The sequence below is a fragment of the Peromyscus eremicus genome, chromosome 8b (assembly GCF_949786415.1).
Source record: "Peromyscus eremicus chromosome 8b, PerEre_H2_v1, whole genome shotgun sequence".
Lineage (NCBI taxonomy): Eukaryota > Metazoa > Chordata > Mammalia > Rodentia > Cricetidae > Peromyscus > Peromyscus eremicus.
The window spans coordinates 7195804-7210413 of record NC_081424.1 but is presented as its reverse complement, the minus strand read 5'-3'; the positions used below and the strand labels follow the sequence as shown (position 1 = coordinate 7210413).

At 40.9% G+C, this 14610-nt stretch overlaps 1 protein-coding gene across 7 annotated transcripts in view; it reads left to right on the top strand.

Moving 5' to 3' along the window:
* Atg5 (autophagy related 5) overlaps positions 1-14610 on the top strand; it is a 143225-nt gene that overhangs the window by 115522 nt on the left and 13093 nt on the right. For 6 of the 7 annotated variants that reach the window (XM_059272444.1, XM_059272442.1, XM_059272443.1 and 3 more), the window contains one exon: positions 9208-9325. In XM_059272444.1, the coding sequence (XP_059128427.1) occupies positions 9208-9325 (118 nt within the window). Of the gene's footprint in view, positions 1-9207; positions 9326-14610 lie in introns of those variants that run through there. The other variant, XM_059272449.1, reaches the window with a different exon arrangement.

Genomic DNA, 14610 nt, shown 5'->3' with positions numbered 1-14610 from the left:
AGGATGACCTTGAACTCCACCTCTTCTTCCCAAGTACTATGATTATAGGTGTAACCCTTTATACCCAGCTACCTTTGTTCATTTTTATTTAGTTATTATTTTTACTTTGTGTCTGCATATAAGATTGTGTGTGTGTGTGTGTGTGTGTGTGTGTGTGTGTGTGTGTTGTACTCACACGCACATGCCACAGTGCACATATGAGGGTAAGAGGAAAACTTTGTGGAGTTAGTTCTCGCCTTTAGCTTCTGTGGGTTCTGGGGATCAAACTCATGTCATTAGGATTTGCGTGCAGCAAGCACTTTTTTCTGCTGAGCCATCTTGCCAGCCCCTTTGATCTTTTTTAAATGAGATTGTTTCTCTATTCTTTATATATTCTTTATATATTCTAAATATATAAATTCTTTATATAAATTTTTTATATATTCTAAATACTAGTCTTATCAGATATATGACTTACAAATATTTCCTCTTATTCTGTGGATTTTCTTTTCTTCCTTTATGGTGTCATTTGAAGCACAAACTTTTCAGTTTTGGGTGAACTTTTGTTGTTGTTTATGCTTTTAGGTTTTTCATAGCTAAGAAAATCTGACCTGGTCTTGTTGATCCAAGGTCACAGGCTTCTTCCTAGGTTTTCGTCTAAGAGTTTTGTGCTTTGACTTCATTACTTTTCTCTCATGTTTCATTATGTCAGGTGCTTTAATTTTAAACTTGCTGATAGGAGATTATATCAGCAGTCAAGTCTCTGAAATATCACTTTTATTTGCTGCTTCAAAAAATTGAACAAGAATTTTCATATAATCTCTTGATAATTCATTGAGATACATTGAAAAAATTATATACATCATCAAACAGTAATATCCCCATGTGGTAAGATTCAGCATTCGGTGTAAAACTATTGGAGCATGTATGGGGGGTGGGCGTAGTTGTTCTGTTTCTGTGCAGAGTCACGGGTTCTTGGCCGGGTTTAGACTCGACTGTCTCTTGGGGAAGACAGTTGACTGGCCTTCAGAGTAGTCCCACTTCTGAGGTCACAGCTGCTTTTACTCAGGCGTTTCCTCTCACTACTTTATTTGTACAAATTGAAAGTGTTTCTAATTTACTTTATGTTAATATCTATAAAGATAAAAACTTCATGCAAAACTACCTTCTGACTTTCCAGAAGAAAATAAGTAAATTAATAATTAGTTACGTTATTCTTGTATTCACCTAACTTTTTTAGTGTGGCTTTCAATCAAATTAGCAAAAATGTTAAAGCTATTAAATAAAATTAAATTTCACCTATGATTTTCTTAGTATAACTGAATTGTTTTGGAAAGAGATCTTTAGTGCATTAATATAACCATTTCTAGAATCATTAATAGTACTATCTTTTTATGAATCTTCTTCTCTGGCCATTTTTCATATAAAATTTTTTATATAAAAAAATTAAAATGGGGTTAGGGAGCTGGCCCATTTGGGGAAGTACTTGGTGCATAAATATGAGTTCAGATCCCTAGCACCCGTGGCAGTGTGCTGCTATAAACCTACTGTAGAGTACCCCTGAGGTCACTAGCCACCTAAGCTGACCAAAACAGAGAGCTCTGAGTTCAGTGAGATATCCTGTGCTCTGGGTTCAGTGAGATATCCTGTGCTCTGGGTTCAGTGAGATACCCTGTCTCCACAAGTAAGGTGAGACTGGAGAGATGGCTCAGTGGCTATAGCACTGGCTGCTCTTCCACAGGACCTGAGTTTGTTTCCCAGCATCCCCATGGTGGCTCACAACCATCTGTAACTGCTGTCTCAAGGGATCCAATGCCCTCTTCTGACCTCTGTGGGAACCAGACATGCACATGGTACACAGACATGCATGTAGGCAAAAGACACAAAAATAAATGAATAACATTTTTAAAAGTAAGGTGGAGAAGTGATTTAAAAAAATATCTAGATGTCAGCCTTTGGCCCATGTGTACACAGGAATACAGCATACATACACACACAGTAAAGAAAATATTTTCAAGCAGCCCATCTTTTCTATCAGTGGGCTCAGCATCCAATTCAGTCTTCGGTAGTCAACATGCTACCCTGTACCACATAGAATTGAGTGAAAGGATGTGAAAAGGACACAAACTGTTACCTGTATTTGCTTAACTGTTATGTGACAAAATATACTTAACATTGTCTAGACAGAATTATAATAAATATAATAATTCCAGTGAGACAAAACAAACTTTAAACCAGATGTGAGGATGTATTTGAATGTATGCTTTTCATTTACTCATCGTCTCAATTAAGACTCTGCTGCTTTGGAGATTAAGTGTTCCTGACTGTAATAATGACAGCTTTGCAAATGCTAATTATTACTTCTTGGTGGTGTTAGGATTATTAAAAGTAGACTTCAGACTCTTTTAGCAGGACCACTCAGCGTGCTTAGTTTCCAGTCTCCATTTCCCTCCATCACAGATAAAGGGATCCCACTGCTCCTCTTCCGGGTCCTCACCAGAGACTGTTTACTGTAAAGTCCCAAACATTGATTTAAACTGCTCTGTTATTTTTATTTAATGGATCTTGTAATTGTGTGTATTCTTAAGTTAATTTAAATATGAGCCTACTTCTGAAAAGCATGTGATGAAAATCTGACATGCATGAGTCTATCTTGAGCCACGTGTGTCGTGACAGTTTCAAGCCTCTGTCACGTTGCTGTTGGTAAGTCCTGTGTAAAGCTTTGACTCTATGCCATGAGTGCTTATTTGAATTAATAAAGTATCAAAGGAAACTGAAGGTGGAATGTTAATTACTTTTGATTCTCTCTGTAATTGGTTCTGTAACAACTACTATTCCTTTCACTTAATAGTGGTTTAAAAGTCAGGAGTGAAAAGAATTAGCCTTTGTTACCACCAACTGCAGTATTTATTTTACATTTTAATTGTTACCTATCTTATTATTTCAGCATAGTAGTTATTCACAGATAACATTTCCCAGCTATCAGATTGAGAAAACAGACTCCCAGTGTTGGCTGTCACTTAGAGTCAGTGCTTTGTGCTAGGAGTTGGGATTCCTATCACACTTGTTTATTCTGCTACAGTCTGCACATTGGCCCTTGGCTGGGTTTTGTTATCCACTAATTTCTAGCAGGTACTGTTATTCCAGGTCCCGGTGAATGCTGAAATGTTATTATCACTCTCTTCATTAAAAAAATCAGTAAGATTCTATTTTAAGTTGGAAGCTTGATGGCCATCTATATTTCACCTTGGTTTTCATCGTCTTTTGAAATGATGTCCTTTAAAGTTTACATTCTGTGTTCTATGCAATGGCTGCTTTACTTCATACCTACTGGGGCATCTTCCACTCTTAGAACTTAAACTTACATAACTTGTTGGGTTTGTTGTTGCTGTTGTTGTGTTTCTGTTCTTGTTGGTGAGAAGTCCAGGTTTGTTTTCTTTTAATCTAGTGGCCCTAAAGATCCAGCCTTGCTCATGGTAGGCAAGTGCTTTATCACTGATCTGTACGTGACCGGAGCCCTCATAGTGAAATCTTGTGCTCTGGCTTCATGGCGTTTCCTCACAGTACCTAGTTTGTGTTTCATTACTACTATGTTACAGTTATTTACATGTATGCTATCCATCTGTGCATGTATTAGCACAATGATGCCCTATTAAGTACATTACAGATCTTTAATGAAAACTCCTAATATAATTTACTAGAGATCCTAGACTACAGCCACAGTCCTGCTTAGATAGTTCTCCCTGTTCTTCCACCCATGCTTTTGTTACAAGCAATCTTAAGACTATTTTAAAAAGAGGAAACATCATTGTTCTGTGCAGTTCTGTTCATACCAGTCATTGTGATGCCCTTACCATTATGAATGGAATAGCATCAGCTATGTGGTTTACTATGGAGTCTTTCAATAGAGTAGGAGAAATTTCACTGCTAGCAAGGAAATTTGGTGATCCTAATAATTGTTGAGGTTTTTAATTTTGGAAGGTATCTTTTGTGCAGAATTGAGCATGTTTACAGGTTTTTTTAATTAGGTTATTAAGGTTTTTTATTTAAAGCATAGTTATTCTAATACCTTACAATTAAATTTATTTTGTTGGTAATATAAAAGTTTTTGTCTAAAAAATTAGAGCAATCTTGGTCACTTCTGAATACTTCTATAAGTTGTAGATGCAGTTCTTACCTTATAGTACTTGTTACCTAATTAAGAAAATCTAATTATATTCTCAATCAGTAGACATTGCTAATTCCAATTCTTGTTCAATACAGCTTGATTTTTTTCTTAACATTTTAAATACCTGCAATTCATAACAAAAATCCTCTGCAATAATTGAACAACAAACCCCCATCTGGTCCGTGTTGTTTGGGTTTTCCTTTCTATTTTCTTTACTTTTCTTTCCCATTTCCCATCCTTTCTCAATATCCAACCCAATCTGGCCTCAAACTTTGAGCCTCCTGCCTCAGCCTCCAGAGTGTTGAGATTATAGGTTTATGCCACCATACCCAAATAGTCTTAGTTACATTTTGTTTTTTAATAGTTAGAATAATTGTACAAAGTAAGGAATTTCCTTGTGACATTTGAGTGTACATAATTTTATAATATTCACTCCATCAAAGCAACCCTTCTAAATTATGTAAATATTACTGATAAATGTCCCTATTCAACCACTCTATTTAAAGGGACTTAAAACCAGTACATGTAAAACAGCTAGTGATATCAGCACTTGTTGCTGTAGCTGGGACAAAGCAACATATGTAGGGTGTCAGTGTCTATTTCTTCAGCCTAACCAATGGCCCCAGAGTGTACATCTAGGGGTTCTGGAGCAAAGGATGTTGAGTTTGGCCTTTGTTTGTTTGTATTTGTGGTGCTGGAGTTGAACTAAACACTTGAATGCCAGGGGAGCGCTATACCACTGTGCTACACCCACAGCAACATCAGAGATTGTCTGTTCAGTTGTGATTTGTGTCACTGGGAGATGTTAAACCTTCGAGGGATTGCTGTTAGGAAATCTGTGCAGACTTTAATAAACCAGGCCCCTCTCATCATTAGGTTCTGCCTGATAGAAGTCCCTCTAAGGCACTGTTCTTTCTTACCTTTGAAGTAAAGCTGTTTCTAAGTTTTGCAGTCCTGAGCATTATTGTTGTGTGACATGTCTTCCTGGGGAGACACAACACACATATCTACTCACCCCAGATAGAGATCCAATGGCAGACCAAAATATGGACACCACCGAAGTCCAAGTGCCTGAACCAGTAGGTTTTATTGGGGTTATTTGCAGGAGAATGGGTGAGGGGTTACGCAGAGGAGCAGAAATGACTCAAAGACAGCTGCATCACTATTGCCTGTCCCAGCATGAATGACAGCTCATAAAAGCTGAACATCCTGCAGGCAGATGGTAGAGTGTCCTGTCCAGGTGCCTCAGCTGATCTAAACTTCTTTCAGATAGCTGGTCTGCTCTCAGAGTCATCTTTGCAGTTCAGCTTGTCTGAGGGTCTCTGTAGCTCAGTTTTCCTTCAACAGAGAGGTCCTCCCAGCTTTTATTGCTTACTGTGACAGAGAGGGGCTAGTGAATCTGGTCAGTTTCAGGGAGTTCCTGAAGCTATTTTGAATTGTTTACCTTCTCCTGCTCCAGCTTCCCTGCAGGATGAAATGTAGCCTCATCTGTCCACAGCTCTGTGTGTTTGCATATGTAGTTACTTCCAGAACAGTTGGGCCGTTGTGTCCATGGCTCTGTAATGAGTGATAGAACTGCCAGCTAACTCTATCATATCAGAGTCCGCACTCTTTGACAATACCTTAAATTGTTTGTTACGTGTGGTTTAATAAATGCCTGAGACTCGAACTTGATCTTAGTTTGTAAGAATGTGCCTCTTTCCCAGTCCATATGTTTCCTAGTTTCTAACTTGCTAGAGTAGGTCTAGTCAGTTGACCGGGGCCAGCAGAGTGTCTTGTCAGCACTGATGCAGTGTTGGTTGACATACTTGGCTGTGTTTGGTAGGCCTTTTCTTCTGCATTTTATTTGTGATCGATGCAAACAGCACTTTCCGTTGGTTACCATTTATGGTATTGAGTTAAGGTGTTTTATTGTGAGAAGTTTTATCTTTATTGTAACTGGGGGAGGGAGAACAGGAGCTATCCTGAGAAATAATTGGGCATTTTTTTTCCAATGATGAAAATATTTTAACTTGTTAACATGACTATTTGGCTTTTCCTGTTTAACCTGTTGTTTTTAAGTAGTTTTCTTGTCACTCAGCCACCTCACATTTCTGCTGCTCATTAGGTACGAGAGAACCAAACCCTCTAGAGTTTACTGTGACGTTGCTGGCTTCAGTTCCTGCTAGTGCATTCTGCGTGCCTCCCTTAGGTAGGAATACACTGCTGCCTGTCCCCATTTCATCTCCTATCGAGGCTGTCCCCATGCTTTCTGTTAGTCTGGAGAAAAAGCCTCTTTCATCAGAAGACAGACAGACAGCCGAAGTGGGTGTTGACAATTTAAGTGATTACCTTAGTCCCGTTTCTTTTCTTTTCTTCTGGGCCTCCACTAACTTTATCATCTTTGTGTAGTTAATCCATTACCTGGACATGCTAGTTTTTATTTAATGTGTGTAGGAAACTATAGGCTTTATAAGTAAGGGAACCAAATTATTTCTGATATGTGTTGCTGAGTTTTGTTTTGTACAGTTTATTTTTATAATGGCCACAAATTCTCAGCTATGTTGTTCACATACCATTTTTAACATTTATTATATATTCACTGAATTGCTTACATTTGCATGTTTTTTTCTTTGTGTTTGTTTTAGTTTCTAAATGATAGATGTTTCAAAAAGACTGATTAAAAGCCAACATCTATACATACATGTGTATTTCCCCCAAAAGATTTGTCTTTTGAAGTCATATTCTTAGATTAGGCATATTTTTGTTCTTAGACATTTTGCAATTTTTTTTATACCAGGAGGCTTAAAATTAAAACTTGACATCATAAAATGGACTGAGAATTGAGGTGAAGAGAAATATTTTTCATTCTCTTAACTTACCTCCTTGTGCTCGTCACAGCCCTCACAGCAGACAAAAGGGACAGGGCTGTTGAGCTGCTGTTGCACACCATCTGCAATCCCAGCACTCAGGAGGGGGCGTGGAGGCAGCATGGTAAGTTCCAGGCCAGCCTGAGCTACTTGGTTGCAGAGCTTCTCTACTCTGATCACTGAAGAAAAGAAAATGGGCTTTTAAGAGTGGATAGACTGTGCAACTATTAGGACTAGCTCTTTTTGTGGTGGTTATCCTGATAACTTTGTCAACCTTAGACGTTTGCTAAGAATGCAGTGTTACCAGATCCAGTTACACAGTGTGCGCACCACTCTACAGGAACTCTTCTAAGAGTCTTTCCTTCTTAGTGCTGTAGTCGGCTGGGGTTCTTCTGTTTTTGGTTTCGAAGAATATGTTTACTTATCATTGGACAGTTTCATATGAATGCAAAGTTACCTTGATCATACCCCATTTCCTTCGGTGTCTTCTTTTATTTTCTTCTATTTTTTTTAAGTAACTCAATCCCCCTAATGCTGCTGTGCACATAGGTGTGGGCATCACTGGGGCATGGGAGCCTTACCATCAGCCACACATCTGAAGAATAATGACTCCTTCAGCAGCCAGCCACTGCCAATAGCACCTCAGCTCTGGGAGGGACTCCTGAGCCCTTCCCCCATCCACGCAGCACCATTAACTGGTTTGGTCTTGTGCAGGTGACAACAGCTGCTGTGATGCATGGGTGCAGCAGCCGTGTCATGTCCAGGGGACAGCAGTTCACAGCCCTCCTCTGGGATGTCCGACCTGGGATGTGCTCTGAGCCTGGAGGGAGGAGGGTTGGTACAGACTTCCTGTTTAGGGATGAGCACTCAGTGACTCACTCACTCTCAGTGCTTTGACCGGTTATACGTCTCTGTATCACTGCCCCTGCAAGAAGCTTCTTTGACCCGTTTAGAGCAGGACTTAGCCATGGGTATAAATGTAAACGTGTAGAAACCAGTTCACCAGCATGGCCATCCAACAAAACAGCAGCAGTGGGTTCCCACTAGAACCAGTGGCTCCCCAGCCCAGGGGATTACAGTCAGGCACGAGTTCCTCCCTACAGAGCAAGCGTTGGGTCTAATCAGAAAGCACTTGGTTTTCCCCACAAGAGTCACACCTTTATTTCAACGTCTTGAGTATGTCTTGTCTGGCAGGTCAGTATTGTTGCAAGCAGGGACCACCACTGGGTAATACTGTTAATGGTTTTTCTCCCCCAGTGGCCTGTGTAGCACCTTCCAGCACTATGAAAGCTAGCCAGCAGGGAGGAATTTCCAGGTCAGTTCCAAATTGATTTCTCTATGTCCTGCAACCAAAGTGTGTGGTGTCTTTAGCAATATGGCCTACTATCTAGTTATGGTGGGCAACCAAGAGCAATGGCAATAGCCTGTGTTGTTTTGGTGGTCTCCAGGGCCTTCTGGACCTTTAACTCTCAGGAAAGTATCCCACATCTGGCACTGAAATTCTTATCTCTATCAAACCTTGGATGCTTAATCAGAATTCATTGTTATCAGATGTCTTGCTCCACTTAACCCATAACTCTCTTACAATTGACTCATTATAAAGCTTCTTTTTAAAGATTGTTTAAAAAACGTGTGTGAGTATTTTGCCTGTCTGTATGTATATGCACCGCATGCATGCCTGGTACCCATGGATGCCAAAAAAGGTGTTGAATCCCCTGGAATTGGAGTGATGTGGTTGTGAGCCATCCTGTGGGTGCTGTGAACCAAACCGTGGTCCTCTGCAAGAGCAGCCAGTGCTCTTAACCCCTGAGCCATATCTCTAGCCCCTTAAAAAATTTTCCTTTTTAATGCAGTAGTTAGCCAGGGTATGTTTCTGTATTTGGTGATTGTATGGCATCACTTTTAGAGTTCTCGACAGAGCCTTTTGTCCCTATTGGGCAGGAGGGTTTGCTATTTGAAGTCTAGCTAGTTGATTTTTAAGAATGTCTGATATTCTTTATTTGCATGAATCTGATTTACATGCATTTATTATGTTAACCTTTTCCCCCAGTGATATTGCATCAGTGATACCTATGATTATTATGTGTATTTATGATTAAGCCACATCAGAAGACACTAGTACCAGGACCATGTTTATGATCTGTGTGTGTGTAGTTAGCAGCAACAGCAACAAAGACTTATTTCCTTGGGTTGTTTTTCTTTCTCAAATAGACTACAACTGAACGGCCTTTCATTCAGAAGCTCTTCCGTCCTGTGGCCGCAGATGGACAGCTGCATACACTCGGAGATCTCCTCAAAGAAGTCTGTCCTTCCGCAGTCACCCCCGAAGGTAAGGTGCTTAGCAACTGCAAGACATTGCTATCATTTTCTCTTCTAAACCTTTGGTTGCTGAGGTTAAATGGATATTCTACATTGATACACGATATTTTTATTACCCTTTAAGGGGAAATCTGTTGTTTTATAACACTTGTAACAAAACAAGAAATCAGTTCTCTTTGACAAAATAAAATACACTATTTGCATACATGTAATGAATTATTTGGGGGGTAGAATGCAAGCTTAAACACCAAGTTCATTTGTGCACTCACACACGTACACCTACCTATACGCACAACCTAAAGGTGATTTTTTCCATGGCGTTTTTAGTTTGCCTACATTTTTATGTGAGCTGTCACATGTGGTCAGCTGTGGATGTTTCCAAGTGTGCTGTTACATCAGTGCTAAAACCTGAGGGCATTTCAGATTTCCACCCAAGATCTGCTCTGAATGTGGATGTGTGTGCAGGTGTCCTGCTGCTCTTCTCACCCAGTCACTGGGTAAGAAACTAAGTAGTTTGCAGTCTCAGCCCTATGATCTGTTACAGTGCTCATTGCTGACTATTTTTTAAGAGGAATTTTCAGTGGTATATGACTGTGTTCACTAACATTAATACCCTGAGCATCCTTACTCTTTCAGACCTAGTAGGAAGGAGGTAGGAATTATTAATCATGAAAGCAATACTTCAATAGTTTTTTATGAAATAATCCACAACACAAAATTACTAAAGTCAAGATTTACTGGTTTTAGAGGTTGTGTGTTTTATGAAGTCTTAGTGTGTGAACTTTTATGAAGCCTTTGCTGAGCTCCCAGACTACAGATTACATGTCAGGGTGTCTCCTGTATCTCTAGGGTGGCATAAGTGTTCCCTGACCATTAAATTAATGAATTCTTGTATAAGGCTTACCCGAAATCGTAGTACTTATGATAACTCCATTTGAAGTAACACTAAGCTGTTGTATGGCCTTGGACACAGTCCCTCTTTACTATTTTATCATTTTAGCTTTCCTTAAAGGCTTCCTTCCATCCATTATTTTTGATATCTCAATAGCTTTTTAAAAATAAACTCTGTATAACTGCTGTATAACTGCTATCACGACTTGCAATTAGAACATCTTTGTCTCAGAATGTTTACTGCTACACGCTTACAGCTGACCTCTTTCCTGACTAGTAGCCATAAGCAACCATTGGTCTGCTTTCTGTCTCTGTGATTTGCCTTTTAAAAAATATTTCATATACATAGAATCATACGATAAGTAGAGTTGCAACCTGGCATAATGTCTTTTACTTCCATCCTTTTTTGGAGGAGTTGGGGGCAGGGGGCAAGTATCAGTAGCTTCTTTTTATTGGTGAGCAATACTACTTAGGTGGATCAGATGTCACATTGGTCTGCCTGTTTACCTGTTGATAAGCTTATTTCCAGCTTTTTACTTTTATGATTAATTCTGCTGTGAGCATTGGCATGGATCTTGTCAGGAACATGGTTTCATATTTCTTCGATAGATTCCTAGGGATGAAATGACTAGCTCCAGTGGTAAGCTTAATTTGTCTTCAATGTGCTGGCCTGTTTACAGTCCCGCCTGTAACATAGGAAGGCTCCAGTTTCTTTACACCGTTGACATGTTTCATAGTGATCCTACTGGTTGTGTGTTGGCATCTCACAGTGATTTTACTTTGTGTTTCCCTGATGTGAATTTTCCCACCCACGACTGTGCCCTATTTTTGTTTGTATGAGGAGGATTTTGTACTGTGTACACTGAGGGGCTGCAGGTGCTGTGCACCGTGTGCAGCTCCTTTCTGGGCTCTAATTATCACTCACCAAACGCCTTTAGTGAAACGTCGCCCATTTTCAGGACTTCTCCACTGCTGTGTTTTGAAAAACATTTATATATTTTGGAAGAATTCTGTAGACTCCCCCCCAAATCTATGGTTTGTCTTCTCATTTTAAATAGTTTTAATTCTGATGGAGTTCTGTTTAGTTTTTAATGGGTTATGTTTAGTGTGTGTTTTTAGTTGTTTTTTTTTTAATGTCTCCTAGTAGGTAATATATTTGATAAATACAAAATAATGAAAATGTATATGAAAGAACTCAGAGAGAAATCTGTCTCAGGTCCCATCTAGAGGTATAGCTGCATTTTTTCATCTGTCTAATCCCTATTGACTCAAGTTTCAGAAATTGGGAACCTTGTTGGTTCAAGGATAATCTTCCAGTGCTAGTTAGGATAGCAAACTAGCACAGTGTGCTTGTCTTCACTGTCTTCTTCAGGGTTTTGGAGTAGAAACTCTTTTCTGCATCTGTTTCCAAAAATAAATCACCAGGTGGCACATACCTTTAATCCCAGCCCTCAGAAGCAGGCGGATCTATGAGTTCAAGGCCAGCCTGGTCTACAGAGTGAGTTCCAGGACAGCCAGGGACACACAGAGAAACCCTGTCTAGAAAAAATAAATAAATAAATCCTTTTAACTTTATTTCTTTGTATGACCCTATGGTATTCTTGATTTTGAGTGTGAGAACATCACATTAAACTCAGTCTTGTCATGACTGCCTTGCCACCAACCAGCAGCAAGCTTGTCCACATCCCCGAGTGTCCTGTGCTTGCTGCAGGATGGACGGGCTCTCCTTGATACACTTGTGTTTTGCTTATTAAAAGTAACTTTAATAGTTCTTTTTAATCCAGTAATAGGATTTGAAATTTTTATTTCATTCACTAACTTGCTATCTGAGTTTATTTACTTCCTGTTTGCCAGTTTCTGGCTGTTAGGTGTGGTTGAGGAAGTTCACAAAGAAGTGGAGCTAAGTCAGAGTCACCTTTGCATTTGTGAAGAGGTGTGTAAGCACAGCGCCTTTGGGTTCAGTTAGCCCAGTCTTTGCAGTTTTCAGACATTCCAGTATCTCATAGTTATTCAGTTGGGATGAGGTTAAGAACTCCAGTCTTCAAAGTCTTTGCCTTCTGGTCTGCTTCTGTGTGTGTGTTGGGGGGAGGGGACCACAAACTTTGAATTCACACAACTGCCGTGTGCATGTCCTGTCAGATAACAACTTTCAGGAGTCAACCCCCCTACACACACACACACACACACACACACACACACACACACGCACGCTGCTACAGGCTCCCGGGACCATCAGCTTGCATACTGCCACCTGCTGAGCTGTGCGTTGGTTTTTCTACTTGGTGGCCATTTGTTTTCATTTTCCTTGTTGTTGTTTGGTTTGGTTTGGGTTGGTTTGGGTTTTTTTGTTTTTTGTTTTTTGTTTTATTCGAGACAGGGTTTCTCTGTGTAGTTTTGGTGCCTGTCCTGGATCTTACTCTGTAGACCAGGCTGGCCTCGAACTCACAGAGATTCACCTGGCTCCGCCTCCTGAGTGCTGGGATTAAAGGCGTGCGCCACCACCGCTGCCGAGCTTTGTTTTGTTTTTAAAGAAAACCTTAGTCTTGGGGCCAGAGTGGTGGCCCAGAGGTTAGGAGCACTTCCTACTTTGCAGAGGACTGCCCTTTGGTTCCCAGCACTCCAGCTTCTGTAGCATTTCCAGGGGATCCTGCGCCCTCTTCTGGCTTCTGCAGGCACCTACACTCATGGAGCACATACCAATAGACACACACACAAAGTCCTTAAACAAAACCTTAGTCTAAAGGTGTTCTGAAATGTGTGCTTTTTCCTAACTTAGTTCTCTGAATTCTTCACTCTGTTCTCTTGACTTAATTCATGGTGTGACCTCAGGAATGTGAGCTGCTTCTGTGTTTATTTTGTTGTGTTGGCTTTCCTGCCCACTGTCAAGTGCACTAAAATGTTGAATACAGGAAAGTCTGACACCCTCTATCAGAGTGTTTTTGTGTCCACTTTTACCATCTTCCACCCAGGATATAATGATACATATAAGATTATCATGGCCTTGTCTGAGAATAGTGAGCGCATTTGTGAATGTTTTTTGCAAAGCTTCTTTGTTCCCTCCTGAATTCTGGCCCTATTTGCATGTTTTTTGCTAGAGAATGTGCAGAGTGACTTTGTTGTGTGAAGAGAGGAGACATGAGACAGCCGCTCAGACTCCAGCCCACAGGTCTGCCGTGGACTGTGACAGATGCTCTGGGTGAATAGCAGGCTTTTCCCACTCAGACTTTAACAAAGCACAGAGGGCTGGAGAGATGGCTTGGTGATTACAGCACTGGCTGCTCTCTAGAAAATCTGGGTTTGATTCCTAGCACCCCCGTGGTGGCTGTAACTGTAAGAGTCACAACTGTCTGTAACTCCAGTTCCAGGCGAGCTGAAGCCTTCTCATCTCCAAGGATAAGGTACACACATGGTGCACAGATATAACATGCAGACAGACAAAACACCTGTATGCATAAAATAAATAAAAAATAACAACAACAAAAAAAACCTCTTTAACCTGAAGATCTGCTTCAGATTGTTCAGGGGCTGTGATTGAATAACAGTGTCTCCTCCTCAAATCGGCAGCTGGTTGATGGGAGGACTCATACTTCGTTGATACGTCATAATAGTAGTACCAATACGCAGCATTCAATCTCATACCGTGGAATTGGACACGTCCTTAATTCTGTGTCTTTCGTTTGGAAAAATTTTATCTTTGCCTCTTTTCATTTCATATTTATATTTAGAAAATATTATCAATTAAAAATCTGTGGGTGTATTCAGAAGCTTCAAGTCTCTAAGTGAAAAACTGCACTGTGCGATTCAGGGTACCTGTCCGCTGTCAGAGTGGAGCTGCACTGTGTGATTCGGGGTACCTGTCCGCTGTCAGAGTGGAGCTGCACTGTGTGATTCGGGGTACCTGTCCACTGTCAGAGTGGAGCTGCACTGTGTGATTCGGGGTACCTGTCCGCTGTCAGAGTGGAGCTGCACTGTGTGATTCGGGGTACCTGTCCGCTGTCAGAGTGGAGCTGCACTGTGTGATTCGGGGTACCTGTCCGCTGTCAGAGTGGAGCTGCACTGTGTGATTCGGGGTACCTGTCCGCTGTCAGAGTGGAGCTGCACTGTGTGATTCGGGGTACCTGTCCGCTGTCAGAGTGGAGCTGCACTGTGTGATTCGGGGTACCTGTCCACTGTCAGAGTGGAGCTGCACTGTGTGATTCGGGGTACCTGTCCACTGTTAGAGTGGAGCTGCACTGTGCGATTCGGGGTACCTGTCCACTGTCAGAGTGGAGCTGCACTGTGTGATTCGGGGTACCTGTCCGCTGTCAGAGTGGAGCTGCACTGTGCATTCGGGGTACCTGTCCGCTGTCAGAGTGGAGCTGCACTGTGCATTCGGGGTACCTGTTCACTGTCAGAGTGGAGCAT